Genomic DNA, 26,863 nt, shown 5'->3' on the forward strand with positions numbered 1-26,863 from the left:
TTCAGCTGCACCTTCATCATGCAACACTAGAGGGCATCAAATCCTTCAAAAAAAAAACACACTCTCGATGGCACATGCATAAACGAAGCATAAATTCCAGGACCCGGTGCAGGATGTTTGCTTCTTCCTTGCATCTGTCTCCTTTTAGAGCACAAATAATCAATTACAGTAAATCAAGCCTTTAAAGACTTCTTTTACTCCGGCTTGTATATAAAGACTGGGTGGTGTTGTTGGAACAAAAAAGAGGATGTTAACTGAAGCAGTCTCCTTTTGTTTAACTGAATTATTGCACAGGCTTTTCCTTATAGTTAAGATGAGTTTAATGAATGATTTCAGGTGAGGACGCGTGAACGTAAACTCACGCTGGCCTGAGGAGGAAGATAACTGCCGGTGGGAGCGGCGGTCAGCTCTGGATGGTTTGTACAGAGCGTCCCCACAGTCACAGCCCCTCTCTCTGTTGTCGTAGCTGCTGCGGGGCTTCAGGCTTCGGGCCCTTTTCCTGGAGCCTTCTTTCGAGCCACCTTTGCACTTTTGAATCCTCCACTTCCCCGTGATCTCTTCCACGCAGTGCCACTTCTGTCAACGGGCAAAGAAAAAATATTGAAGATTATATTGAAGATTTGAAAGGTGTAACACATTTTCACAATTTTCAGATTTCACGACCATTTTCTGGTGATTTTATACCAAGTCTGCGTGAAACATCGTCGTCCAGAAGCAGCGAGAAAGATAAACCGAGGCTCCCACGTGAGATGTACCGGGTCTGTCTGGTGTCAAGAAAACAAAGCGGAAACTCCGATCGCTCTCACACTGGTTATGCCTATTCCAAGTGCGTCACAGACGTAATTGTATAAATACGTATCCGCGCACATGCCTTCGACCTCCGTCTTTCCCAACACGTGTTCGAACGAGGAAAAGAAACTCTCGAGGCTAATTGCCGCGAGTGGTGCCGCCGGTTTGGGCCTCGTATAAACGGAACGGACACATCTGTAGAGTGTGGTGCAGATGAGCGGTGGTAAGTGTGGGAAAGAGGGTCCAAACAAAGGGCCATGAGGCAGATCGGGTTTCTTCTGGAAGAACTTACAGGCCCGGCAGAGCTGCCGCGTCGGCATTTGACAAGACGCAAGGGAGAGAGAGAAGTATTGTCACTGGAGGATGAAAACAATCTCTCCGTCTTTATCCCTCTCCTCCCTCCCGCGACTACTCCAAAAGTTACAACGTTACCATTGCAGCAGCAGGACAGCAGAGATGGATGGAGAACAAAGGAGGAGGGGGGAGTGGTTAGTTAGCACAATGATTTGCTGCCTGAGAAACAGCGACTGCTCCAAACACATCGCGGCTTTCAGCAAATGTCATTTTATGGCCATCTGTGTTTGGAATTAAAGATTTACTCTGCGGGATGCTTTGTGTTTTTTTTCTTAGTTGGGTGCAGAAAGGATGATCACGCAAATAAAAAAGCAACTGGTAAACACTGTTATCGCACTCTCATGTATCAATAAAACGCGCAATAACACGAGCATGGCCATGTTATATCGCACCAGAGAGACCGGATCACATCATATGGTTTCCAACCTGGGGTCTTTTCTTATATATAAGTATGGGAAAAAGGGTTGGGAACTACTTACATAGAGAGTATTACGTGTACTATAAATGATTACAAAAGCTAGCGAGCACATCCACACACTTATTGTGCACTTTTTGCAGGTGCACACACACACAAACCCACACTTTCCCCTCGCATTACACAGTCCCCCCCCGTCCGAGCTCAACCAAAATTGCTCCATTGCTGTCTTTAATAACTGATTGTTACATACACACATTTATGTGGTCATAAAGCGGATCTGGTTTGCATTAGTCAGCCCCTTTAGAAACCCCGCATGTCATTTAACACTACCTGAGACTTGTAATAATTTGTATTGTTCTGGCCAGCCTGCTCCGAGGCCACATACTGTACCATTTGGCAGTCGGTCTGCCAGAAAATTAATGGGCGCAGATGAAAGGGAAGTACCAACAAATTAATGCGCCGCAAACCGGCGCAAAAGGGTCCAATTATGAACCGAACGATACGCTGTAAGTGGCTAATTCACTTGTGGGTATGCAGAACGGTCCAAGAGGCAACATGGAGGTCACTCCTGGAGCTTATTGTTAATGCTGGAGTAGAACGTGAACCGATCTCGTGTCACTTGCGCGTTTCTTTTACCTGTCCAGGCTGCTCGCACGGCGTCTGGAATTCAGCCTGCTGGCAGGTCTCTCTGACCTTCTTGTACTTGGGGAGGCTGTTGGTGTGCTGGGTGCTCGCCGAGTCGTCCTTCTTTCTCAGGATCTTCCTGCAACGAAAGGAAACCTGCGTCAGGGGGTGCGAACGTGCGATTAAAATGAGCTGCATGACATTTTTTTTTTATTCGGTCCAAGAGTGTTTCCTGTTTTCACTCTCCGTCATGGGCCGCAGCAGCTTTGTGTGTTTTCATGGTCATGGTCATAAGTTATGTGGTGTGTGTGTGTGTGTGTGTGTGTGTGCGTATGTGCCAGAGAGTCTGGGCATGGAGCTCGGCTCAGCCTCACACCAGCGCTCAGCTCCGAGCCAAGCTGTTTGACCTCAGCTTGGCGTCAAGTCCGCCTGCCCTGCCCCCTTCTCTTCTCCTCTCCCACCACCACCACCACCACCACCACCACAAACATGGGCCGAGTCTACGCTAAGGCCGTGCCAGCCTCTCTTTCCCCAGCTCTGTGCCAACACGCCCTGGCCGTCGTAGCGCACAGACAGAATGACGACGGCGACAATAAGGCATACGACAACCTGTCCCCTTTAAAGAGCGGAGGGGTCACTCTGCTCCAGGGGAAACGGCCCAACGTTCACACGGCGGCTTGGCTGTTGTGTCGCTCGCCTTTAGCCAAAGGGATGATTAAAGAGCTAACAGTTGTTGATATCGCTCCCTGAAGCCAGATTAGATTAGATTCTCAAACAACATACTCAGCCCCAGCTGTCTTCGTCATTTCGCAGGTTTTGAAGTAGTACTGTAAGATCATGTTAAGATGCCAATTCACACAAAGTATCACATGATATATGTGAAAGAAAAAAAGGTAGCTACTGTGTGTGTGTGTGTGTGTGTGCTGTTTGAGAAACAGAGCGAGGTTCACGGAGGCTAATCTCTGCATTTAGAGACGAGTGGACCAGCGGACAGCCCTCGCTAACAGTTTGGATAAATGGAAGAGAAGATTAAAAGAGCTAAAGCCCCTACACATTAAAAGGTCATTCTCTTTTCATTTCGTACACAGCGTGTCCATAGGCCGGCGAGCTGTTTGGTTGCCACGAAAACACACGTCCAGCCGGAGATTGATGCGCCTGTGCAGCAGCAGCAGCAGCAGCAGCAGCAGCGGAGGAGGAGCTAACGCCGAGTTTCTGCTAAACTCCTGAAATACTGTACGTCTGCAGGAGTTGATGCAGTCGCTGGCAAATGAGCAAATTAGTGGAAAGGAGACAGGAGGTGTAAACCAGTGATTTAGAAAATGATAGAGGGGGAAATGGGAGAGCGTGACTTACTGTACAATACATCATTGTACGTATATATTTTATAAAGCTGTCAGATATGTCCTTAGACTTTTTTTCCCCCCCTCCGAGTACCTGTATCTTGCAAAAACAAAGTTGACGGCGTTATTTCTCTCCGTTAGTAATCGTGTTTCTGTCAGTACGCCCTTGGCAGATTGAAGGTGTAATTTTCTGCAACATATATCTCACAGCGGAGGAAAGAAACACACACTGTATGGCAGTGGCGTGCAGCACAAAGACAACAGTCTTGGGGGAAACAGTCGAGCGTCTGCTGCAGCGTGGCTGCTGCATTCCTCACTGAGGGAAGCCGGTGACATGTCCTGTGAGTGGATTGAGTGTGAGCCTTCCAGCCATTCCTCAGGTAACATCATCCCGCGCCTGGCTGGCCTTTGTTTGTTTTGCCCTGCCATGTTACTGAAATGAATCTTCCTTCTGTCTCCGCCGGTGCACAAACTGCAGGCTAAGTCAAGTTTAGGGCCACAACCATGCGCTCTATTTACGCAAAACCGTCCCCGAAAGGAAACAGGCTCTGCTTGTTTTTCCATGTGAATGATCAAATGACATGGTCACACATGCGTTAGCGCCCCTTGCGTGAACTGTCACGATTTACCAGACGTTTATGTCTTTACCAAACAACTATTTCAATCCCCTCCATCATCCCTGCCTCCCAAGCCGACTGCGGTCAGGAAATGTCTGTCAGATAACAAATAACTGGGGAGAAGCAGCTGTGTTGCTCGAAATGGGGAACATGCATCTGGCCTTGTGCGCTTTCGGGTTCATTTGAATGTTTTCGTCAGGTTTGTGTGACACACAATGCTCTGCAACGACATGGATGTGCCTGTGGCGTGGAAAGGGAAGAAAGAAATCCAGTTTACCCTCGCTCCACCAGGAATGTGTCTCTCCAGACTTTGGGTTTCCGGTTGGGCTTGAATCTGGGAAAACAAAACGAACAAAGTTTATAGAATTCATATGGCCTTTGCACTCCCCGTCAGAGTGTCAGACACAAAGCGAGCCAACGTTATGAAAGTTGATCACAGCGAGCTCAAGACCTTGTGGTTTGAGGGGAATGGTGTAAATGCTTTTTGAGGATTAAACGGATTATCCCAGTTCTTTCTGTTTCTCTGGAAACATTTTTTTTTTTAGCGCAGTTATACTAACACCACATGCTTTGTTAAAAGCAATGATTTTACTTTGGTATTGTGCACTGTTAGTACAGTGGGTTTGGTGGATTATTACATTATTATGGATTACATTGTGAATTGTAAAGGGAGGGCTTCATAAAGAGGAACCTCAGCGACTCTCAGCCAAACCCCCACAGCCAAAGAACATCAGCCAAACTGCCCTGAACCCATTTTCTGCACAGCTGGAGCAAGAGCAATCATTTTGGTTGTGGAAATGTGCATATGCTCAATAACAGCCAGGGAACACCACTTTTACACGAATCACGCACACTGTGCAATTACCGCACATAATAATATCCATTACGGCACGTCACGATGGATCAATACAAACCTATTTCCAGTCCGGTCCTGCTCAAGCAGCTTCAGGATGGACTTTCCATCCATGTCTGGAGGAGTGTCCAGTCCAGCAATGTGGAGAATGGTGGGAGCGAGGTCAATGTTCAGCACCAGGTGAGGATTTCTGAGGAAGCACGTGTACAAACAGTTAAATATTCTATTATATGACTGATAAAACCACAGAAGCTGAACAACTGAGTATTTAAATGACTAAGAACTGAGAAATAACATCTGAAAACAATATGTTTTTTCCACTTTTAACGAGGTGGAATCAATCTAATCATAAGTGAAATGGTTTAGTTGTGACTTACACTGCCCCTGGCTCCACGTTGGGTCCTCTCAGGAAGAACGGCACACGGATATCAAAGTCGTAAGGCATGGACTTTCCCTTGACTAAACCAAACTGACCGATGTGGTAGCCATGGTCAGCTGTGTAGATGATGTAAGTGTTGTCCAGCTCTCCGGTCTCCTCTAGCATTTCATAAACCTGCATAACATGAGCAACAGTGGCATTAAAAAACAGTGGACTATGCAAGTATTTAGAGCCTGTAAATCCGATCCAAACACTTAAACTGACCTTCTGCACCGAGTCATCCACAGACATGAGCGTCTGCAGCCGTTTCCGATGCAGGAAGTTGGTGAACTCCATATGGATCGGTCTCATGGGACCCGTGTACTGCATAATCCAATGTTTGTCCATATTTGGAGCATAGTTGTAGCTTGGGGTTCTGGGAGGGCACAGAGAAGACAGGAATGAGACAGGAATGTCTGTATTTAGGACTAATAGAGCATAAATCTGCACCTTTCTCTTCGCAAACTCGCATCTTCTTGGGCATACGTCTAAGTGCGAGCTATCATGGCACGTGACAGGGAGCGCATTTAAGATGCCAACAAACACCTGTCTGCTACTTTTCACAAACTGCTGCTCAGTAACAGGTGCCACAGTTGTCCACTGTGTTTGACACGCATCAATAGCCACTCTGTTTGCCGACGGAAACGTCTTAACGCTTTGCAGCCAGCACCTTCGCTGTTTTTCCACACCTCTCTCCGAACCATCTCTCCCCTCACACAGAGACGAGAGTCTCCGCGCTCTGCTGCGCCCTTGGCACAGACAAGTAATTTGAGGGTTGGCACATGCTTAAGAAAATAATAGGCCCCAAAGTAAAGCTTGCAACAACTTCTGGACCGAAAACTCAATAAGTCATGGTCATTTGAAATAGGGAGGAGAATAACAAGGGTGGATAAACAGACAGCAAGAGTGAGGAAGGAGGAATCTTGTTTGCGAAGTTGTAGCTGAGAGACGCTTGTGATATGAGATGTAAGAAAAAAACAATAAATGAACAGTTTCCACCCCTGAATAAGCAGCTTCAAGTATCTTAGATCCTTAATGAAGATCTGCTATAAGAGCTGACTGAGCTGCCGTCTGCCCTCGTCTCCTCAGGCCCACTTTGTGAGAAGGGTGAACTCTTCACCCACTTAGCAGGCGGTCTAATAAGCCCCACAAAGGGACCTGTCTCTGGGCAATGGGCCACCAAGGTATGGGGCCCTGAGCACCAGGTAAACAGGAATGTGGAGGTCAGTGGAATGAAGCCGGTCCATAGGAGAGGTCACACCTGCCACCTGCCACCAACAGGTCTGTCTTTTTCATGTTTTATATATATATTTTTTTTTGTATTAACACCGTTCACCTCAAAATGTCTTCTGACCTTGCAAAGCTTGACACAGACACGTCCCCGGTGAAGATTAGAGACTCTCCCTAAACCAACTTGTTAAACTACGACCAGAATAACTCCCATCACTTCCTGCTACTGAGAAACCACGCCGAACCTGCAGTGTTTAAAACATCTAAGAAACAGGCCTACAACACCTTCAGCGAGGAATGTTAATGACATTAACATCAAACCCTCCCCTGCCATTGCCGCTGTCAAAAGTACAGACGCTTATTTTGATTTATTGGGCGGCTCCTCCTCCTCCTCCCTACTGCCACGCACTCTCTTCCCACCTCGGCGCGTTACGTGTTATGTGTATAGCATCTGCTGCAAAGACAAAAAAAAAAGCGCCTAGAGTTGAATTTGTGGGGAACCTCTTCAAAAAAAACAATCTGTCAACACGAGAAAACGAATCACCCCCCGAACCTATTGGATGTGTACAGTCAACAAACACCCACCCACGCCAAACCACCCGTGCTCTCCGCAGTAACCGTGCCACTTACTCTGAAAGCCGTGAACCTACACACGATCACCCGGGCAACCCCCTTTTTAAGTCGCCCGTGGGCCCCAGCCCCACCCCCTTTCACCCGGAGGCTCCAGCTAAAAATAAATTAATAATGCCACAAAGGGTGTTCCAAAGCACACAATGCATTCCTCTCGTCCCCAGGAGCCGCGGGGAGAAACTACTGATTGATATGGACGGGGTCAGGAAGTCCTCTGCGAATTACACAGAAGAGGGGAGAAAGGGGCGAGCTGAGCCCGAGCCTGAGCCTGAGCTGGGATCAGAAAACAGGACGAGAGCTGAGAGCCGCGGAGGGAGAAATAAACAGAGTGACGGAAACGGAGATTTACAGATAGAGGGGAATGTTAAGTGGGACAGAAAGTGAGAGGACGGGACTTTAAAAGTTGGGGGGGAAACAGGGAGAAAGAAGCGCTTAAATGGAAGTAGGTGCAGCCTTGAACCCCTGCGTTTAAACTCTCCAAACACCGTGACGCCGTGCGCCCTGGGAGCCTGCTGGAGGGCCCGCCACAAGATGGCAGGGCACGGTGCCAGTGGAATGACCCGGAGTATAGTAGCACCGCTTCAACTCGGTGATGAGAGTTGTGGGAGGGCAATGGGTGCTTGGCATGAGTACAGAGCTCCATTAGAAAAAAAAAAAAAAAAACCCTGATCTTCCCTATGGTATGCACACCAGCTATTTACGGTGGATAAATCATTTCGATTTCACGCTTGCCATGTCATCATCCGAGGCAGCTTCTAAGCAATCAGTCGTCTAAGGAGATGGAGGAGTTTGCGTTTCTATAGTAAAGTTAGGTGCACCAAATCAAACTGGAGGTTAATGAGAAAAGTCTGTCCCTAAACTTGGGCCAGCGTTAGTTTTACAGTCTTCGTGGCAGCCCGATGAGCGCGTACGCTCGTGCGATGAGTCTGGATGTAACTCACATGTGCTGGGAGGCGTTGGGGAAGTGCTCGGCGTACTGCGGCGCCGAGTCCTCCGGGCCGTGAGGAGCGGCGTGGCTGATGACCATCATCACGGGCCGGTGAGGGTACACCTTCTTGGACATGCGGAAAAAGTTGATGCTGTCGTTGGTGATCAGGTCGGTGAAATAGTCCTGCGGAGAAAAAGAGCAAAAAAGGAGCGGCATTATTAAGTGCTACGGGACTCGGAACGGGGGAGGGAAAAAATGCCCGAACAACACAAGCTTTGATAAAAACTTGTTCGCCGTCCAGTCACCTTGACATTTTGCTTTCCCTTCGTCCAGTCGCATTCAAATAAATTGAGAGAGGCCAGTGGGGATATGAAGTGGGGCCATTGAGTGCACTACACTACCAATCTGTCGAGTCAACAGCTGGCAGCGTGCCTGTGTGTGTGTACAGTGTACGAGCTGTAGCCTCATCAGTGAATCTCTGCACTATTGAATGTGACACCACATGACGGCGAGAGGAGCCTGGCATTCTCAATCGGTATGTTGTTATGACAATTCCCACCCTCTACTCCTCTCCGTCCGTTCTGTTTCTGCTAAGTCCGTCCATTTTCCACACATTAACACGTACGCTTGTTTCACTGAATGTGGGAATGCGTTTTAATCAGATCTTTTTTTGGACTCGGATCGTTAAAATATTTTAATATTTTAACTGGCTCGGATCAGAAATTTCCTCCGATCCAGAACCAAATGTAGCTGTTCTGTAATGTCGGCGGGTCCGCGGGTGAAAGATGGGTCTGTGCAATGGCTGAAACAGCATCCTGTGAATGTAGTGCATAGGTGTTCAACACGGGGTCCGCAACCCCTAGGGGATCCATAGAGGTACTGCAGGGAGGTCGCAAAATCTTTGGTTGATTAGACATTTTTATATATATATATATATTTAATTTAGCCATGTTTAAAGTTGTAATTCTGTAATTCTGTTTTGTTTGAGATCCTTTAATACAATAATACCCCGGCATGGTGAAGGTAGAAACAGGGGCGTCACTAAGTTTTAAGGACAAAGGAGAAGGGGCTGAACGTTGTGTGTGAGCACAACATTTTTCAAACAGCTAACAAAGCCTGAGAATTTATTAACCGTTACTGTTTCAGTCTGTTTTTAAACACATTGCAACAAAGAACACAAGTTCCAGCAGTAATTATTAATGACTGATCAACACGGAGGCACGATGTTCGCTGACAACGCAATAATTGTTTGCTCTCAGACATTTTGAAGTCGCACAGATTTCATGTGTGACTACAATGGTTGGTATTTCAAGGCCTGGAGAGCATTACTTACTTAATTTCTTGAATTAAATCAATACTGATGAGTGGAACGGGTTGGATAAGGACGCACTGAAGGGGCTCGTTCTATCTGACATCATGAAGTGAAGGGAAATGGACAGATTTATGTATATAACTATTTAGTTAAAGTCATATTCTCGCCATTTTATATTGAATTTGTCAGCACTTTCTTTTGTATCTGCCGTCTGATCTTTTTCATGCTCATAATACAAAGATAATACATCTTTGAAAAGCGCAACAAAACTTGAATTTAAAAAAAAGAAAACAGAAGAACAGGGATTGAAAGTTGTATGCTCGAGGAAGTACTACGCAAAGAGACACAAATGAATGAATGAAACTGTACCTCCTTCCAAAGAGCATAAGCTCCATATAGGAAATATTAAATTGTCACAACAAACAAATCATGGATGTGACATATTTTCTAAACCTTTCTTCCAGGTGTGGCGGAGTCTGTTATTATTTCTTCTCAAATTGTACAGCAGGTCACACCCTGCGCTAAAATCACAATGGCATTTGCCAACTTTCCGAAACGAGATAAACCCTTCTACCTGCCGTTCTGGCACGCCACGGTCGTTGCCTGGCACCCAACAAATGAAAGGGAGTGCCAGGGTGAGAATCAAAGGGTAAAGGGTGATTTCCCTGACATGTCAGAAGTGGGTTTGGCTGATTCGCCCTGTCTCTATTAATAGGCTTTATAGGGCAGGCTGGCTTTAATGGCCTGGCAGCTGTACATGCCCATGGAGGCTGATGATTACGTGCACATGGCAAAGAGCTGCCATGTACTTCCTGTTGCCAGCTCCCATAATCCGAGCCACCGCTGCAAAGGGCTCTGGCAGGTCAAAAGGAAGTGACAGTGTTATGGGGAATGCCCGGCCAACTGCTGTAAAATGGCGAAGGGAGGTGAAGACCGTCACGTCTCCCTTTTGGAGCTGATTGGCAGCGAGTGGTCACGTAACGGGAATTCGTTCGCACGCAGTTTCCAAAAGACATCGACGTATCTGACACCTTTTAAGTTTTTCGAGAAGATACAGGACGACGCACTGTTTAACCTGGCTGCATTCATTGTAGTTGTTCTACTGTGACAGACGTTGAATTGAATCGAACAGAACCTGACACAGAAAGTCAAAACCCTTGACCTCACTGAACCCGTTTTCCCACAGATGGAAAATCAGCCGGGACTTAATCGAGTGAAATCGGTGGGCATGTGCCTCATTTGACGACAATCGTTTGGCGTGCCAGCTGCACTCTGTGTTAATTATGACCTCCTCACCCTGTGTGAATCTAAAAAAGACTTGTGGTTGTCCCAGTGGTAACAGGTTGACCGGTTTTGGCAGTAAACAGCAAATATTGTGTCCATTTGGTTTTAAACCACAATCTGCTGCCCAAGTCCATGTCATGTAAACACCTCGGCCTCAGCTTGTGGGTAATTTTACACCTCAGTCCAAGTTGGCAGGCGGACTAGCAGTCCAAACATTTGTTTGCCCATCTTTTTGGGGCCGGCCCTCCTCGCGGACTTCTTGTGTACCCAGGACTGTGCAACCTGGGAAGATGTTGGCACGGCGCCGCGAAAACAAACCGACAGCCCTTACGAAAACATTTGGGGAAGATTGATGACCGATGCCATCCAGAGCCACAAACAGACGGTGTAACCACAGTGTTCCTCTCAAGAGGCTGACAGTGGCAAAGTGAAATTTCCCCTCTTGCTTTATTGGGATGTTATAGCACAGACCGTGTTTCTTTCTGCAGAACTTCGACATTGAGACACAAACCGAAGGGAAAAAACGGCAGATGGAGTGAGACACAAAAAAACAAGTGCAGGGTGGTATTTATCCCGAGCACTGTTCTCATAAACATGCATTGATTTCGCAGTGTCTAAATATTGAGCGGCGGTGTGTCATAATGAAGGGATGCTGCAGAAAAGGGAGACGCCACCTCAGCTCATTCCCTTTAATTCTCTAGACAGAATTCCTGCCAGCCTGGATCACATAACGGTGATAAGTGAAGTGCTTGACTGTCTGTATTTATAAGCAACCAGAACCTGCAATTTGTCAGGCAAAGTCTTTATATTAAGTCATAAAAGCAAAACAAATTAGTGATCGAGTTAATGTTCCCTTTTATTTAGGAAAAGCGTACATACCTTGGCGTAATCAGCACCGTGTTTCTCCTTGTAACCGTTCCGACAGACGGTGTAATTATAGAAGCGGGAATTTTTGATCAATCCGACCCACTCGCGCCACCCAGGTGGGATGTAGCTGCCATTGTACTCGTTGAGGTACTTGCCGAAGAAGGCTGACGGAGAGAGGGAGACACGGGATGGTTACTTATAACTGGTTTGTTTCCTTAAGGCTGTGTCTGAGTCATAATTAACGGCGTGACTTTATCTGTGCATGTGTATGTAACGCTTAACTTTTTTTGCCCTCTTTTTTTTTTTTTTTCTCCCTGGCTTCACTCACAGCATTTTCGGATAGGCCCGGGCATAGAGCCAGTCTGTCCCGGAGAAGGCTAATTGCAGGCTAACGCATCAGCTCGAAAAAACCACAGGCCGTGCTGCAGCCCACAGGACCCCACTGAGCTGCCCAGTCCAACGCCTGCCCATCACTCACACAGACACCGTCTGATGAGACGCGACAGCAACCTGGCACGCTCCACATGTTTGCATTTCTCACAGCAGACAGCCAGGCAGGCAGCAAGCGGGGCTGTGGACTCTAGCTCGCTGTAAAGAACTAGCAGTGACTAACGCGAGGAACCGGTGGTGAACAGTATCTGAATCAGAGGTGAATCATTATCACCATCAAAAAGTGCATCTTCACCAACCTGTCCTGTAGCCGGTGTTGTTGAGGTAGACAGCGAACGAGCGCGGCTCGTGCTGAGCTTGCCAAGAGGGCGAGGAGCAGTTCTCGTTGTTGGTGTAGGTGTTGTGGTTGTGGACGTACTTCCCCGTCAACATGGAGGACCGCGACGGGCAGCACATCGGCGTGGTGACGAAGGCGTTGGTGAAGCTGGTGCCGCCGTCCTCCATGATCTTACGGGTTTTATTCATCACCTGCAGAGAACCTGGAGGACAATGTGAGGCGGTCAGAGCTGTGCTGTCAGAAAGTCTAAAAGAACGGGTTGCACAAAGATGATGAATATGACATATGACCAAATTACTTATTCCAACTAAGAAAATTATATGTACTTAGCTCCACGTTTATAAACACAATTTGGTCTGTTTATATTGCTTCATAATATTTTCTGACTAAATTCTCCAAGAGGGAAAATCATTATAATTCAGCATTTGATCGACCAGATGGCCACGCTGGACCTGGCTTATGGCCTCTGTTTAATATTTAATGTGTGGAGGAAGAACGCATAAATCACGATGAAATAGCCGCAAAGACAAAGAAGCCGATTAAGACAGAGTGTAACGAAAGCAAAAGAACTATAAATAATTAAACAGTGTAACAATAATTTGTAAAAACATTCCAGGAAGAGCTGGAAGAGCTTCACCAGCCTCACCTAACTCCACATCCTGGTCGTCAGTCATGATGAGGATGATGTTGGGCCGGATGTTCCTGCGGTCCCTCTGGATGCGACCCCTCAGCCCCTGAGCCCTGGTGGTGGTGAAAGCCCAGCTGCCCGGGGTCCAGTCCAGAGACAGCAGAGCCAGGCAGGACAGCCAGTGGACCAGCATGGCGGCGTCTGATACAAACAGGCCACGGAGATGGGTAGACGGGGGAGGATTACGAGGACCTGCCAGGCCGCTCGCTCGCTCGCTCGCTCACGCCTGTGCAGCTCTCGCAGCCGTGGTCGACTGTGAGGAAAAAAAAAAAACACGTGGCAACGTTACAAGAATAGTGAAATTAAGTGGCCAGTGTTGAAGCGGCGGAACAGAGAATTGCATTACAACCTCCAGAAAAAAAGAAAGTCCCTGGAGGGGGATTTAAGCACATTTACTTCTGATGAATCGTGTGCATCTGGTTGCAAATCATACTCAAACACAACAGTTTATCCATAAACAGAGGAGCCAAAAATGATCCTTCAGAACTTAAGCCCTTGATGGTCCACCAAGGAAAACTTACACAACGGTTCCAACCAATGATTTGTGCCGACTGAACCTCCAATAATATTGAAAATGAAATCCCTCAGCATTCCTGACACACCTCTAGACCACAATGACTCAATAAAACAATAACAAGCGAGCAGTTCAGATGTAGAAGCACAGATCTCACCTCAGAGAATCCCGAGCGTCTCATTTTTTCCCCCCCTCCTCACGATATCCTTTCCGTTGCATTTCCTACTCTCCGTCTGTGTCGGGAGACGCGCTCACGCACAGTAAAAACTCTCCATCTCTTCTGGAGAGCTGTTGTTCACCGCGCTATGCCGAGCCATTGGCTGCCAAAAAGTCAAACAACCGCAGCCGCTCTGCTGCGCGAGCCAATCGCGGCCGACCTTCCACCTGCCACTCAAAAGTCACCCCCTGGTGAGTCAAGCATGACAGAGGGTTGTTTGGAAGTGGAGGGGGGAGTAGGGGAAGTGGAGGGTTAAGGGCATTGGAGGCGGAGAGAAGGTTCCGCTACATTAACCCCAGCGCCACCGTCGCCAATCACAGATTAACACAGAGTCTCTGCAACTCTTCGCAGCCTCTTTATTCTCCTACAAAGTCATTAAAATCCTATTTATCAACTAGACTAAATCCCAATCGCCACAAGAAGATAGATGTTTAATTAAGTCGGCCCTCACTGTAAAACCAACGGAGAGATTCTAAATATCGTAATCAATTGCTATCTAATAAAGATAATGAACGCAACGATCAGTTTAATAAGCAGGTAACTTTCAGTAACAGTAAATTATGTGAGAGAATGGCTTGTGGCCGTGAGATGAAGCATGGCGCTGTAATAATGAGTGCTCCGTCACTGCCTGTGAAACAGCGCCTTATGGGCAGCAGTCCCACTGAGTGGCACCATACCGCTCCCTATTCTGAGTTAATGGCCCGAAAACAAATGGCAGGTCTGCGACACCTGAGCCTGCTCCGAACCCCACTGGGTGGCTCCGCCCTCACCCTCCTTTCCACAAAGGGCCCATCCACATCAGCAAAGAGTAAATTAACATAAATGATGTGACGGATAAAGGGAGGCAGTGTGGATAGGTGCATTAATGTGGATTTAGTCTTTGCCGTTTGCTAATGTTTCGGTCCGATTAGAACACGAGTGCAGGAAAAAAAGCCTCGCATCAGCAAATTAAAACGCATCTCGGTGACGTGTCGAGCAGATGGCCCCCTCTTCGACATCTCCGAGCAACGTCCGACTGACCTCGCTCCACTGCTGTTTATCTGCAGCTCTCTCCCTCGGATGTTGGATGCGACGAGCGGAGCAGCTTTAAGAGCACTTTGGTCCAACCCCGCGCTTCAGACGAGCGGCGTCCGGGGCGAGCCAGCGAGTCCAGTCATCGTGACAGCCTCCGTGCAAACATTGGCGCCGTTTGGACAAACACCCCCTCCGGTGCAGGGTGGCAGAGTGCACGGAGCCTCGCAGTGAATTACACACACAACACAAACTACTGTACACACATCTGGTGACACTCAGAAAACTCAAGAGATACTCGCACACACACACACACGAGCCTTTCTCCACCGCAAAAAGACGCTCTCCCGCTGCGTGTGGGTCCCGAGTCCTCCTACGTGAATGGGAACGCTTCCCAGAAAACAATAGACGGAACCCGTATCTAGACAAAACTCACGTCTCTATTTCTGTCGAGACGTGGAGGATTCGAAATCGGCCGTGAACCAGACGGCCAGCTAAGTGTAACGTTAGCGCCCGGCGCAAATTCAATTTTACATGCCAGCGATTTCCAAGCAATAGCCTCTTCTTGACACTTAAAGAAAGCGGACAAGAGGGTTCATTGTGGCGTCTCACACAAACCTTGTGGCGCTGATGTGGTGAGAGGCAGTGGAATCAATAGCCGGACTGTCTGAAACAACTTGCATTGCTAATAAAGTTCCACATGGAACAACCAATGCCTTAAGGGGTTTGGATACGTCCCCTCCCCCTTTTTTCTTTGGGCCACCGCTCATTGTAACTCAATTTCACCTGATCCATGTTCCTCACTAGGTCGACTGAAGTTCACTCACGAGCAAAAAAAAAAAGGGATTTCTAGCATCTCTGTTTCTCGGATCATTAGAAAAGCTCAGTGGGATTCATCACCAGAGGAGAAAAGGTATTTATTTTTATCACATCATCGCCGCCTTGACTTCCTCACACTAATATGACATGTGGGACTTGAAGCCGCTAGGGGAACAGACCAGCTATCTGCGGAGATAAGCAGCTGCTGTTTCTAAAAGCAGCAGAAGAAGAAGAAGTGATGAAGAGTTTCCTTATTGCGCGTCAAAAACAAAAAGAGACTTCACTTGAGCTCAGTTCCCCCGAGGATATTTTTGAGAATATTTCACCCTCGCAGACTCGAGGAAACAGTCACGCACTAAAACATTCTCGCGTGAATGCGCTTCTATCAGAAGGGCCGAAAGTCGACCAGCAGCGACTCGTGCCTCGGGCGAGTCCAGGGAGGGTAATGAGTGCGCCATTAAAGGCAGATTTATGGTCCCACATTGGTATCTGTCTGTGTAGCTCTCCATCTGCGCAAAGTGAAGGATTATGGGAATTCAGCTGAGGCTTTGCAGTCCTCCAACGACGTTGCCCTTGGGTGATACTCAAAAAAAAAAAAAAAAGAAACAAGAATGGAGAAGCACGAACAAGAAAAGGTCACAGACAGTGGCTACATATTAAAACTGTGTTTGGCTCAGTTCGGCTCCACTACAGATAAGTTCTTTGTTCAGACTTTTGTGCTTCGGGGGCGCGAGGAAACAAGACCAATGACAGGACTAACACAGATAAGAGTGGCCTACATGTCACTTTTATATATGGACATTAAAAGTTGGAGAATATTTTAACCCCACATCCAGTCTGGGCCGACGTCTCTTTTAATTGCCGCTGGTAGAGTCAGGAATAAGTGCAGCGGATTAAACCGAATTAAATCTTTGTTTTCAAGCGCAGCCACTTCTGAGTCTTGTGTTTTAAACACATAATTAACAGAGTGTTATCTGGAGTTATTGGCTTCAGTGGATTAGAAGAAGAGAGGCAGCAGAAGGAGCAAATGGAAATTACTGGAAACTGTATATACATAAAAGTGCATTTTCTGAAATCTGAAAGTTATTATGTAGCTGGCTTCTGAATCTCTTTTCGGTCACTGCCGCTGCTTCTCGCTCGCTTCCAGCGTTTAAATGCATGTTGACAACAAGAATAATGCTTTATGTCATTTTTAAATACCTTTCATTCGGATTGAGTCATTTATTTATGTCATCTAGCGTGATATATAAGTAGAATAGGCTTTTTCTTTACATCTGTGGCACAGACAAGAGGTCTTTATCTCTGCACAGAGTCAGAGGACTAGAGAGCACATTGTTTCTCCTTCCTCATTGTTTTGGAGGATTAGCACTAATGACCCTTTAAATGAGCCCTTACTGTACTCATCACGGTTAAGCTGGTGGGAGGAATATTGAGGATGGAGGGGAGGAACGTGAAATGCCCAGGGGTTCAAAGGACCGAAACAAAAAGGCCACTATGGGGTTTTCAGACACGCAGCTGCCAGATACATAAAAGATGTGTAATTTTCAGATTAATGGCCATCAACACTAGGAGCTTTTAGCACACCTCAACACCCGGCTAATCTTTACTTTCATGATAGTAATGTTTTTTTTTTTTTTTCCCCCTACTTTACTTGCAGAAAACAGCTCTTTCACTTACTTTCCTTTGGCACATGCAGCATTGCTCAGTAATTTGCTGCAGCTACACAGACAGCTGCGCTTTGTGCGCCGAGTCGAGCTGAACATAACAGAGTTGCTGCTTGTGTAGCCGTGCAGGGCTACACAGGGCAGCCATATTTGGCCGGCTGGTCGCCGTGCCCTCCAGTTAGGGCCTCAAACCACACACTCTGCTGCGCCCTGACCCTCCTCCGACCCGAGCGGTGATACGGCTTTGATGGCGGCTTGTTTAACCTAACCTCAGCAACCTGAGGCTACCCACACACAGGGGTTAAGAGGGGAAGGACTGAGGGACTGGAAGGGGCTCGGGACGAGGGAGGGAGGCACGGACGTAACAAACGTCTTGTAAAAAGTCTGGTTGTGATCGGGCTGCATATTCATTTCAGGAACGGGCCGCATCTGGCCGAGGCTGCGTTCAGCGGGGCGACGGCGGTGGCTGTTCATTTATCAGCTGCCACTGAAAAGCTGCAAATGCGCCGAGAAGGCACATAAAAGACTTCTCATGTAAAAAAAAAAAACACGGGATGACGGCGGCCGCGGATACGTGTATCTCATAAAGCAACATGTGTGTCCACCCCGAATGCACGTCTGCCCGCGGAACAGGCTCCCGCTCGAGTTAACACGAAGAGCACCGAGGTGAAGGGGTTCGTTTTTCCCCAAAACAAGTTGCAAGTTAAACACAAACCAGATGCCACACTGCTTCTAAAGTAAATCAGCCATTCATAAAAGGCCTTGCTATTAGGGACAATGGCCATTTCAAAGCACCTCAAATCCCCCTTTATTCCTGTTCATTCTCTCTATGTGCCCGGTCCATCTCAACAGCAGCCAAGTCACAAAGAAACAATGGGGAAAAGAGGGGAATTAAAGTCTAATAGCATAGTTTGAATTCTGTAGTCTGCATGACTAGAAATAACAGTAGAAGCCATTGAGAGTCATTACTTTGACAGAAGCGTGGAAAGCAGGAAACAGTAGGAATATAGTGCACGTTAAGCTACAAGCTGATTTGACGCAACCAGAGCGACGGTGTTCGTCCTACCGGCCTGATTCCTCTCTCCGCATTTCAGAAGGGGGAAAAATGATTATGGCGAGGGCTTTAGATTAATGCTGAGGTTTGTCCAAATATTTCTGTAATCCGAGGGAATTCGGCTGGTCCGCTGCCACGAGGACTGACGAGGAGCCTTTTTACACTGAGGAGGGCCTGTGTCAGGGCCCCCGGTCTGCCCGGCAGGCCAAGGGCATCACATTGTACCCACCGGCACCCACCAGTCAGCCGCACCGAGCAGGCTGAAGGAGGGCTCTGTCCGGGCGCGTTCAACTTGGCTGTGGCCAGGCGCTGGGAAAAGGCTCAAACCGTGGTGCTTTCAGGCTCTTAACTCTGCTGATTTGTTTACCCCCAAATGCCCAAAATTAGTGTAAGATCTATGACAAAATTCCAGCGAGAAGTGCGAAGGCAGTGAAGGGAAATCACTGGCTCTTTGTTGCTACACAACTCCCTACCTACCTACCTTTTTTTTCGTGTTATCAATGTTAAAAATGTAAAACTTCAGATGTTTAAACTTTTCCATTGACTTGTGAGTGTGGTGTGTTTGGGGGCCGCGTTAATGAAGAAGAATGGCCTCCGTTGAGTGAAATGTGACCCTGGCGTGAGCGCATTCGCGGCTATTAGTTAAACCCCCCCTCCCCTTCCCCGTGTTTCTCTCAGACCTGGTAAGAGACCCTTTGTAGTGCCAAGGCTGCCAGGGCTACCCCATCAATATTACGGGCGCATCTTAATGCATAATTAAACGAATCCTGTTTTAAAATACACTTCAAAGTGGGAATGACTTTTGGGGCCGGCAGATTTCCTGCTGGAAATCACGAAGAGCGTTTGAGCACCCGGAGAGGGAAATGATTAAAAAAAAAAACACAAGGTCATTTCAGAAAGATGTATTTGAGCATGGGTGTTCCTGGACTGGAGGTGGGGTGCATTTAAGTGTTCACATCCTGAACTATGGACAACCTTTCTCCAGTTCTGTATATCAAAGGAAAAATTGGGACAAATTGGGCTCAGCGAGACCAGAACCATTCACCGTTTAAAGTAAGCACGCAAAAGTATAAACTGCACAAAGACGGAGGTGATTTTTCTAACCCAAACTCATTCTTCAGTGTAACGTTGACCTCAAACATGCAGCCAGAACTACCTTCAGCGACAAGAGCAACTGGGAGTCCTGCACAAAGCTCTGACATCATCATAATCAAGTCCGTCTTGTATTACATAAATAGACCGAAGACATTCAGACACCCAGGGCGAATTTCTTTTCAAGTGAGATTCAATTTTAAAAAGTGGAAAAGCACATTGACCATTCAATAGGGTGAGAAAAAGAAGGCGAGAGAGAGAGAGAATGAAAGGGAAACCATTCCTCTGATTTATGGTGTGATATGAAAACATGGAATCACAATCAGAGATCTGCGGCCACCGTTACGCGATACGAGCCTAAGACGAGCGCTTTCTTGTTAAATCCATTCTAAGCCGTGGATGGAAACCATTAGCGACAGACGACCTCAGATGAATAAAAATACGACGCATTTATATTCCTCCAGCCACTCTCTTGTCAAAACCCACATTCCCATCAGAAACACTTTATCAGGCCACATGAGCTCCGGAGAACGTCAGAGCGAGCAGAATGTATCGCTTGCTCACGGGTGGCTTTCTTGTCTCTTTGACGCGTCAAACATACCCCCAGATAAATTATTCCTTTTTACCACAAAAGAGAGCTATGGCAAATTGCTCCAATGGGTTTCCACTGAGGTAATTGTCAAGAATAAAGAGTCTGACTTTTTTTTTTTTTTTCCATGAAATCAGCAACATGGTGGCACAGGGGGAAAGTCGGAGAGTGCAAACCGGCACCAAACGTGATGGATGTTTTTTCGCCTGCCGATGTGAGAAGTGTGACTAGAATCCTTTTTCCTGTGCGATGTGGACATTGTCGGGGGGGAAAAAAAAATACTTTCTGAAGTTTGAGCTCAGATGGAACAATTTATTAATGAAAAAAAAGGGGGCTCCTTTTCCAGAGTGCACTAGTCGCCTGAAAACAAAACACTGTTAATGACCATAGTGATGCCCAGTAGTTTTGTCCCTATTGCCACGAACCAGTTGAAAATATATATGTTTAATTGTACAAACACTGTGGATGGGAAAAAAATGTATTGCAACACTTTTTCTTCCAATACAATCAATTGTAAAGACCCGAACATCCACCTGTGCATGAAAAAAGCTTGTGGTATTTCAATTACTGCAACTCACCAATGGACAAAATTCAAAGTGTGACTGAATACTGGGAAGTTACACTTTCTGGAGAAAAGAAAATCAAAAAAAAAGAAGCTGCCATTGTGGTAATGATGACGCACCGCTGCTGTTGGCTGCAGGTTGGGGAGTGACGCAAGACCGGGGAGGCCCAGGAAAAAGAGTGTTTGGGGGAATTTGTTGGTAAAAACAAAGTTAATTGAACCTCTGAGATGTCACAAAGGTCTTCCAGACAAAAGCACAACTTCCCAGTGTTCAGGCAGTAGAGCAGACCACTGTGAGTACGCATCACCAGCGATAAGTTCAGGCTTTAAAGGATTAATATTGACTTTAAAAGAAAAAGAAAAAGTCATGTCTTGTGAAAATCGTAAACGACTTCCACACCTCCGCTCCGCAATGTGTCGCTGTAGCGCCACCTTTCTGCACGGCATTGGCTGCAGTGGTTCGCAAGGCCGTCGAAGTAGCAGAAGAGCAGCAAAATTTGAAACGCAATCAAAATTCAAAGCTGAAGTTTGGAGGCCGGAACTAATAAGCTGGACAACGAGTACAGAGTTTACACATTGTGCTTTGCTCCAGTTAGATATTCAGGGATTTGAACTCATCTCATGAGACGCCATTAGCGCAGCAACGGCTGCAGCAAACTACACTGGACGTATGCACAGGCATTTTATTTGCACATCTGTTCAGTGGAGTGTTCGTACATTTTCGTTCGGGAGACAATTGTGAACTTGATGCACTTTCGGTACAACTGGAAATGGATTTTTTTTGCTGCCGTCTTCAGATGTACATATATACAACAATCACAGTATCGCAATACATCCCAATATCCTAATATCGCGATAACATATCGTATCGTGACTCAATTATCGTGATACGTATCGTAAAGTCATTGCCAATATCCATTTAATATGAATTAAATGTTAAAAAGCACTTAATATTTAATAAAATATGAACAATAATCATTAAAATATGTGGATTGCTGAAGGTTAGGTAGTAGCGGCTCAGTCAGCAAACTCCTGTTAAGTGTAATGCTGCTGCTGCTGCTGCTGCTGCTGCTTCATGAAACTAAACACCCCTAAAATGCGGAGCATGTGTAGGCATATTCTCTGGGAACCGTAGACAAACATAGACCAAGAGAACCCGCCCGTGTGACCCTCAATGCCATAAACAAACTGTGACACACAAACATGATACCACTCATAAAAAAGCGTCCGTCTGTTTGCACCTGTGCCTGTTCAGCACTCGCCTCCGTCCATGCCCGTGGGCATGCATGCGGGAGAGCATTTGGATATCGTGAACTTTTGTGTGTGTGCGCACCAGTCTTTCACTCAAACGGCCAGGGAGCGAATCAGTCAGACTCGAACACAGACAGACACGTAACCTGTAATTTGTACACAAGGGAGCTCTCCTTTCCACTGCCTCTGGCTCAGTGTGCGGCTTTCCAAGGCACGCAGTCACGTCATCCGTAATTGAATTAACTCCGTCCCGTCTGGTCAAAACTCCTCATCTCGGCGCATCGTTAAAATACATAAAATACGATATCTCCTGAAAGGCTAATGAGCTCAGGAAGCATAAAACAGGAAGCCTACCCATCCAAATTCTTCCATTCCTTTAGATATGAGCCAGGGTCGAAGGAATGCAGTCAATACATCATCCCAACATGTTCAAGAGACACCATCCGAGCTCCAGCCAAGCTGAAGTTGCTTCGGGCGATTTAAGAAAAAGCAAAGCGAGGGATCATGCTATGCTAGTGCCGCTCACTATAAACAAAAGTTGTTGTTGAAAGTGTTCGGATAGCCGGCCCCTTCTGCCAGCGTGCGCGGCTGAGTCGTCCTGATTGGGTGAGGGCAAACAGGACTCGGGGCTACCACCACCACCACCACCACCACCAGCACCAGCACCAGCACATGGCCAAGTCCACACATAGAAGCACTTGAGCATGCACATACACACTGACACACACATAAGCAGAGGAGGGGAGCGCTGGCAGAGGCTGAATGTGTTTGCCCGCTCCAGGGGAGAAGGAAAGAAAGGGAGCAGAAGAGCTGAAACAAACGCATGCTGGCTTCTATTAGTCGAGCTGTGGAGCGGGATGGAGGGGTGAGGAAACATATTCATTCCTTCTGCCCCCCCCCTCTCCTGAATCCATCCCCTCCCCTCCAACCCTCCCACCCCATTATCTCTATTCTGGAAAGGCGGCGGATGAAAGGGGCAACCCCCCAGCGGCAGCACTTCTCCCTCCAAACTTACGCCGACGCATTCTGACGGCTGCTTAATTGTACGTGATACAGGCAGGGTCCTTTCTCTTTCAAATCTAAAACAGATTGCTTCTCCCTGGGGAGGGGATTATTGGACAAGAGAGATGACAAAGCAGGGACAGTCCTGCCCCCTAGGAGGTGAAGGACGGAGGGGGTGAGCTTGTGGATAGTGTGTGTGTGTGTGTGCATGTGTGTAAATTTGTCTTTTGTACATGCTTGTGTCACAAGTAGATTATGTTTGCGTCCATGTGTTTCAAACGTGCGCACGTGTGGGTGACAACCGGGGAACGCGTGCGGCCTCTGATCACGACAAGATCACGGGATCTTTCATCTCCATTCAAAACTCTTCACTTTCTTCCCCCTCTGTATCACATGTTCACGCCTCCCTTTCTCTCGTCTTGGCCTCAGACCCTCTTAACCCCCCCCCCCTTCGCCGTCTCTCTTGACCCAGCTTTCGCTTTCTCACTCTTAAGCCCATGCACATCTGAATCAAAGCTGCTCTAGAACTCAAAGACAAGGGCATTAAAAAATCCCCTTTGTTTCTGTCTTTCTTTTTCCTCCGGCTTTTCTCATTAATGTGCACTTTTAGCCGCGTCTCCTCTTCCAAGTATACGTTCTCAGGCCAAAACTGCAACGACCTGGTCAGGGGTCATTCCAGGCTTTTGTTTAGCCCGAACCATTTACTGAACCTTTTGTTCACAAAACATATCTTTCCTTTCCAAGCAGTCATCTAAGGCAGAGGCTCAAAACAAAGGGGTAGAAAACCACAAAAAAAAAACAACTGCAAAGCACTGAATATATATCTGGTTCGCTGCTCTTTTTTAGGTGTGTGTCGTACTAGATCAAAGGCAGGAGGATGAGGAATTCCCTCCAATGACGTGCTGAATGTAATGTTTGCATGCCCTGACCTTTGTCGCTCAAATGACAAGCTGAACAAACACTTGGGGGTGCTATTGTGAGCTCTAAATTACCCCCCCCCCCCTCCCAAAATAGATGCACGTAGCTTGTGTCTGCGTGCACGCAGGTATGCATGCCAAATTTCCCCCCCGGAGATGCAGTTTATCCTCAAAAAGTCAAGGACAGTTTGCACCCAAAGGGCTGTTTGGGGGCCGAGGGGATTGAAACCACGGCGGCGTTTGATCAGCGAGTTCAACAAAGGAACTGAGAAAGTGGCTGACTCATCTAAAGATAGCCTTCGTAGATCCCACATAAATAAAAGCATGCCAAACGCTCACTGTTCAAATACTGGTCATTTGCCGTGATAGGGCTGCGCAATCTACTGCAGTGTTACTATGCAATCAGCCGAGTATGAGGAACACTATCATTAAGCTGAAGAGATAAACAAGAAGAGGGTGGTTTAGGAAATCTTTTCTTAACATGCTCGCACACAAGAGAACACACACAAACTGGAGTTAAACGGCATCGCAATGTGTTTTCCAGAGAGGAAAGAGGTGAAGCTTATTAAATGTGTCGCCATCCAGCTCGACTGGGAACACGGCAGATAACGCGGTGGACCAACACATTCTCGCAACTTTGTTCTCACGGGCAAACGCACAGATCTCAGCGTTTCACGGGACCCGAGAGAGACGCTACAATCGGTTAAAATGTAGAACTCAGAAGTGTCACATCTCTCGCTGTTGGGTCGAAGCCACTGCTGCAGGAAAAAAGTTGAGAAAGTCAAATGCCGCACGATAACGGCCTGACTCAGCTGAAATGAAATTACGGAGCCGACTTGGAGGCTGTGAGGGAAGAAACCGCAGAGACTGTCGGGAGATTGATTTAGAGTGTAAAAAAAATAAAAAGTGAAAAAGCTAAAATCTTGACAACTCACCTGAAACCTACAGTCTTGTCTTTTCTCACACGGCAGCACAAGTTTTGAACTTGCAGATTAAAATCGTGCTCCCTTTGTTTAACTTTTTTCGCGTCTTGGATTTAAAAAGCTTCTTTTTGCCATGAATGCATGTGACCTTGTTCCTGAGACGGTGAGGTGGCCCGGTAGTGCATGTCAATGTCTGGGAAGTCTCTGATTCACTCCGGCTGGCATTTGAAAGATAAACACTTTCAGTAGTGTCTGTACAAATAGCGAAAACCACAAAAAAATACCCGTTCTTCTCACTCCCTTACACTCAGTCATGCAGCAAAACCTATCAGGAGAACAAATGACTTCACATTTCGCGTGCGTGCACAGACACACATGCACGGACGTGTGCACGCAAGCACACACACACACACACGCGTCCCACAAGTAGGTTCGAATGATGGCAAAGCTGCTACTAGAACAACGTTTGTCTTGGCAAGCCCTTACCCCCCAGAATCTAATTATTTGCAGCAGCTGCTCGCGCTCTTGTTTGTAGCGCAGCGAAGCTAGAAAACAGTTTAAAAGGATCTCTCTCTCTTCTTTTCGGAGCTGGCAGGAAGCGCCGTGTTTTAAAACGCACTCTGGGCTGGCTGATCGGAGATTGAACGTAAACACTGAATCACGAGCGGAGGGTGGATTTGTGGATCGGTCTCTCCAGCGCTGGAGGTTTTGAAGCTGAGGCTCTCCATCATTCCTCCAGTCTCACCGTCGACTAACACATGCGGCCGCCAACAAAGTATTGAAATGTAAGCCAGTCGTTTCGCACTAATTGTGCCTTCTACGGGCAAACGGCTTTGAAAGGGACCGCGGCGTAATTTCGCCATTTAGGAAATGGAGGTCAGGAGGATAAATTGTGCATTTTTTGGGGACTGGTAGGTGGACGCGTTGAACCAATACCCAGTAAAGACCAGAGTTAAGTCATTCGCTTGGACTTTAAACGAGAGGAAATTTAATATCGTACCTCACACAGCTACATCCAAACTTACTGGCAGCATAAAATTTGAATTTAAGAGAAGTCATAACTAATTTTTTTCTGTTTTTTCACAGGGTTCAGAAGTAATGTAACATACCTCTCTAGTTAACAGAGATAATAATAACACTAATACATAGTTCAATGGGTGTAGAACTTCAATCCCTCTTCTCAAAAGACTTAAACAAGCAAATTCTGTGTGAACTCTAGCCGCCTTAAAGCAGCAGTCATCCCAACGTATTGGTGGTTGTGTTAAATACTTCAAGTAACACGCAGGAAGTGTAGCCACGGCTGGTTTACCAAGGTAAACATGAATTCATACAACAGCAGCTTTCACCTATACGACGTCTCCTCTCCTCTGAGTCCAGCTGCCGTCCATACAGCCCTTCACGGCTGCACAATCTCCGTTTGCGAACACCTCAACACGCGCGCACACACACACACACACACAGACGCCGCCCGGAGCCGGGTATAAATACTATACATCATATTCCCACTTCACCGGCAAGTTTCCCCTTCTCACTTGACTCGAGTCAAATGGCCAAAGTGAGGTGCGCATTCCCCGAGTCGCTGCCTCTCTGCTTGGCTTTTGACAGTTTGTCCGGAAAGAGCTCCTCAGCAGCTCATCCATTTCGCCTGCACTGACACCATCTGCCAGAAGTGCACTCTGAATGAGATTTATGAAAAAAACTTATCTGAGCTGAAGGGAGAGAATGTTAAACGCCAGATTTCGCCAATTTGCTTTTAGGAGAACCGAGAGATGTGAGAAAAAGGTAAGAACTCATCTTCAGCGCAGTTTTTTGGATGTAACAGGAGCGTTAAACTCAATGGGGATTTTTTAGATCAACGCTCACCCCACAACTGACTTTTTTTTTTTAAACAGGGGGTAAACTTTTATACATTTTACAGCAACCTCTCCGAACAAACGAAAAGAAATTAACAGATGAATGCTTATGGAGCGGGGGAAAAAATGACATTAATGGAATGTGCTGCCTTCTAATCCCCTGAGACGGAGGAATTTGCGACGGAGGGAATTCCTGTCATTCAGGGGGAAAACTATGAAGCCCTGCGCGCACACACACACACACACACACACACACACACACACACACACACAGAGCCGCTGTACAGGCAGCCTGCAGAAACAGCGCAGCTCACCA

General features: G+C 47.0%; 1 protein-coding gene across 4 annotated transcripts in view; it reads right to left on the minus strand.

Moving 5' to 3' along the window:
- Window positions 1–26,863, minus strand: part of sulf1 (sulfatase 1) — a 79,694-nt gene that overhangs the window by 9,778 nt on the left and 43,053 nt on the right. For all 4 annotated transcript variants that reach the window (XM_047567770.1, XM_047567769.1, XM_047567771.1 and 1 more), the window contains 10 exons: window positions 13,038–13,332; window positions 12,354–12,593; window positions 11,677–11,828; window positions 8,215–8,384; window positions 5,639–5,789; window positions 5,373–5,548; window positions 5,057–5,185; window positions 4,420–4,476; window positions 2,198–2,324; window positions 363–576 (listed from right to left, as the gene is read on the minus strand). In XM_047567770.1, the coding sequence (XP_047423726.1) occupies window positions 363–576; window positions 2,198–2,324; window positions 4,420–4,476; window positions 5,057–5,185; window positions 5,373–5,548; window positions 5,639–5,789; window positions 8,215–8,384; window positions 11,677–11,828; window positions 12,354–12,593; window positions 13,038–13,212 (1,591 nt within the window). In that variant the 5' untranslated portion in view covers window positions 13,213–13,332. The remainder of the gene's footprint in view (window positions 1–362; window positions 577–2,197; window positions 2,325–4,419; window positions 4,477–5,056; window positions 5,186–5,372; window positions 5,549–5,638; window positions 5,790–8,214; window positions 8,385–11,676; window positions 11,829–12,353; window positions 12,594–13,037; window positions 13,333–26,863) is intronic.

This window comes from Mugil cephalus, chromosome 18, assembly GCF_022458985.1.
Source record: "Mugil cephalus isolate CIBA_MC_2020 chromosome 18, CIBA_Mcephalus_1.1, whole genome shotgun sequence".
Taxonomy (NCBI): domain Eukaryota; kingdom Metazoa; phylum Chordata; class Actinopteri; order Mugiliformes; family Mugilidae; genus Mugil; species Mugil cephalus.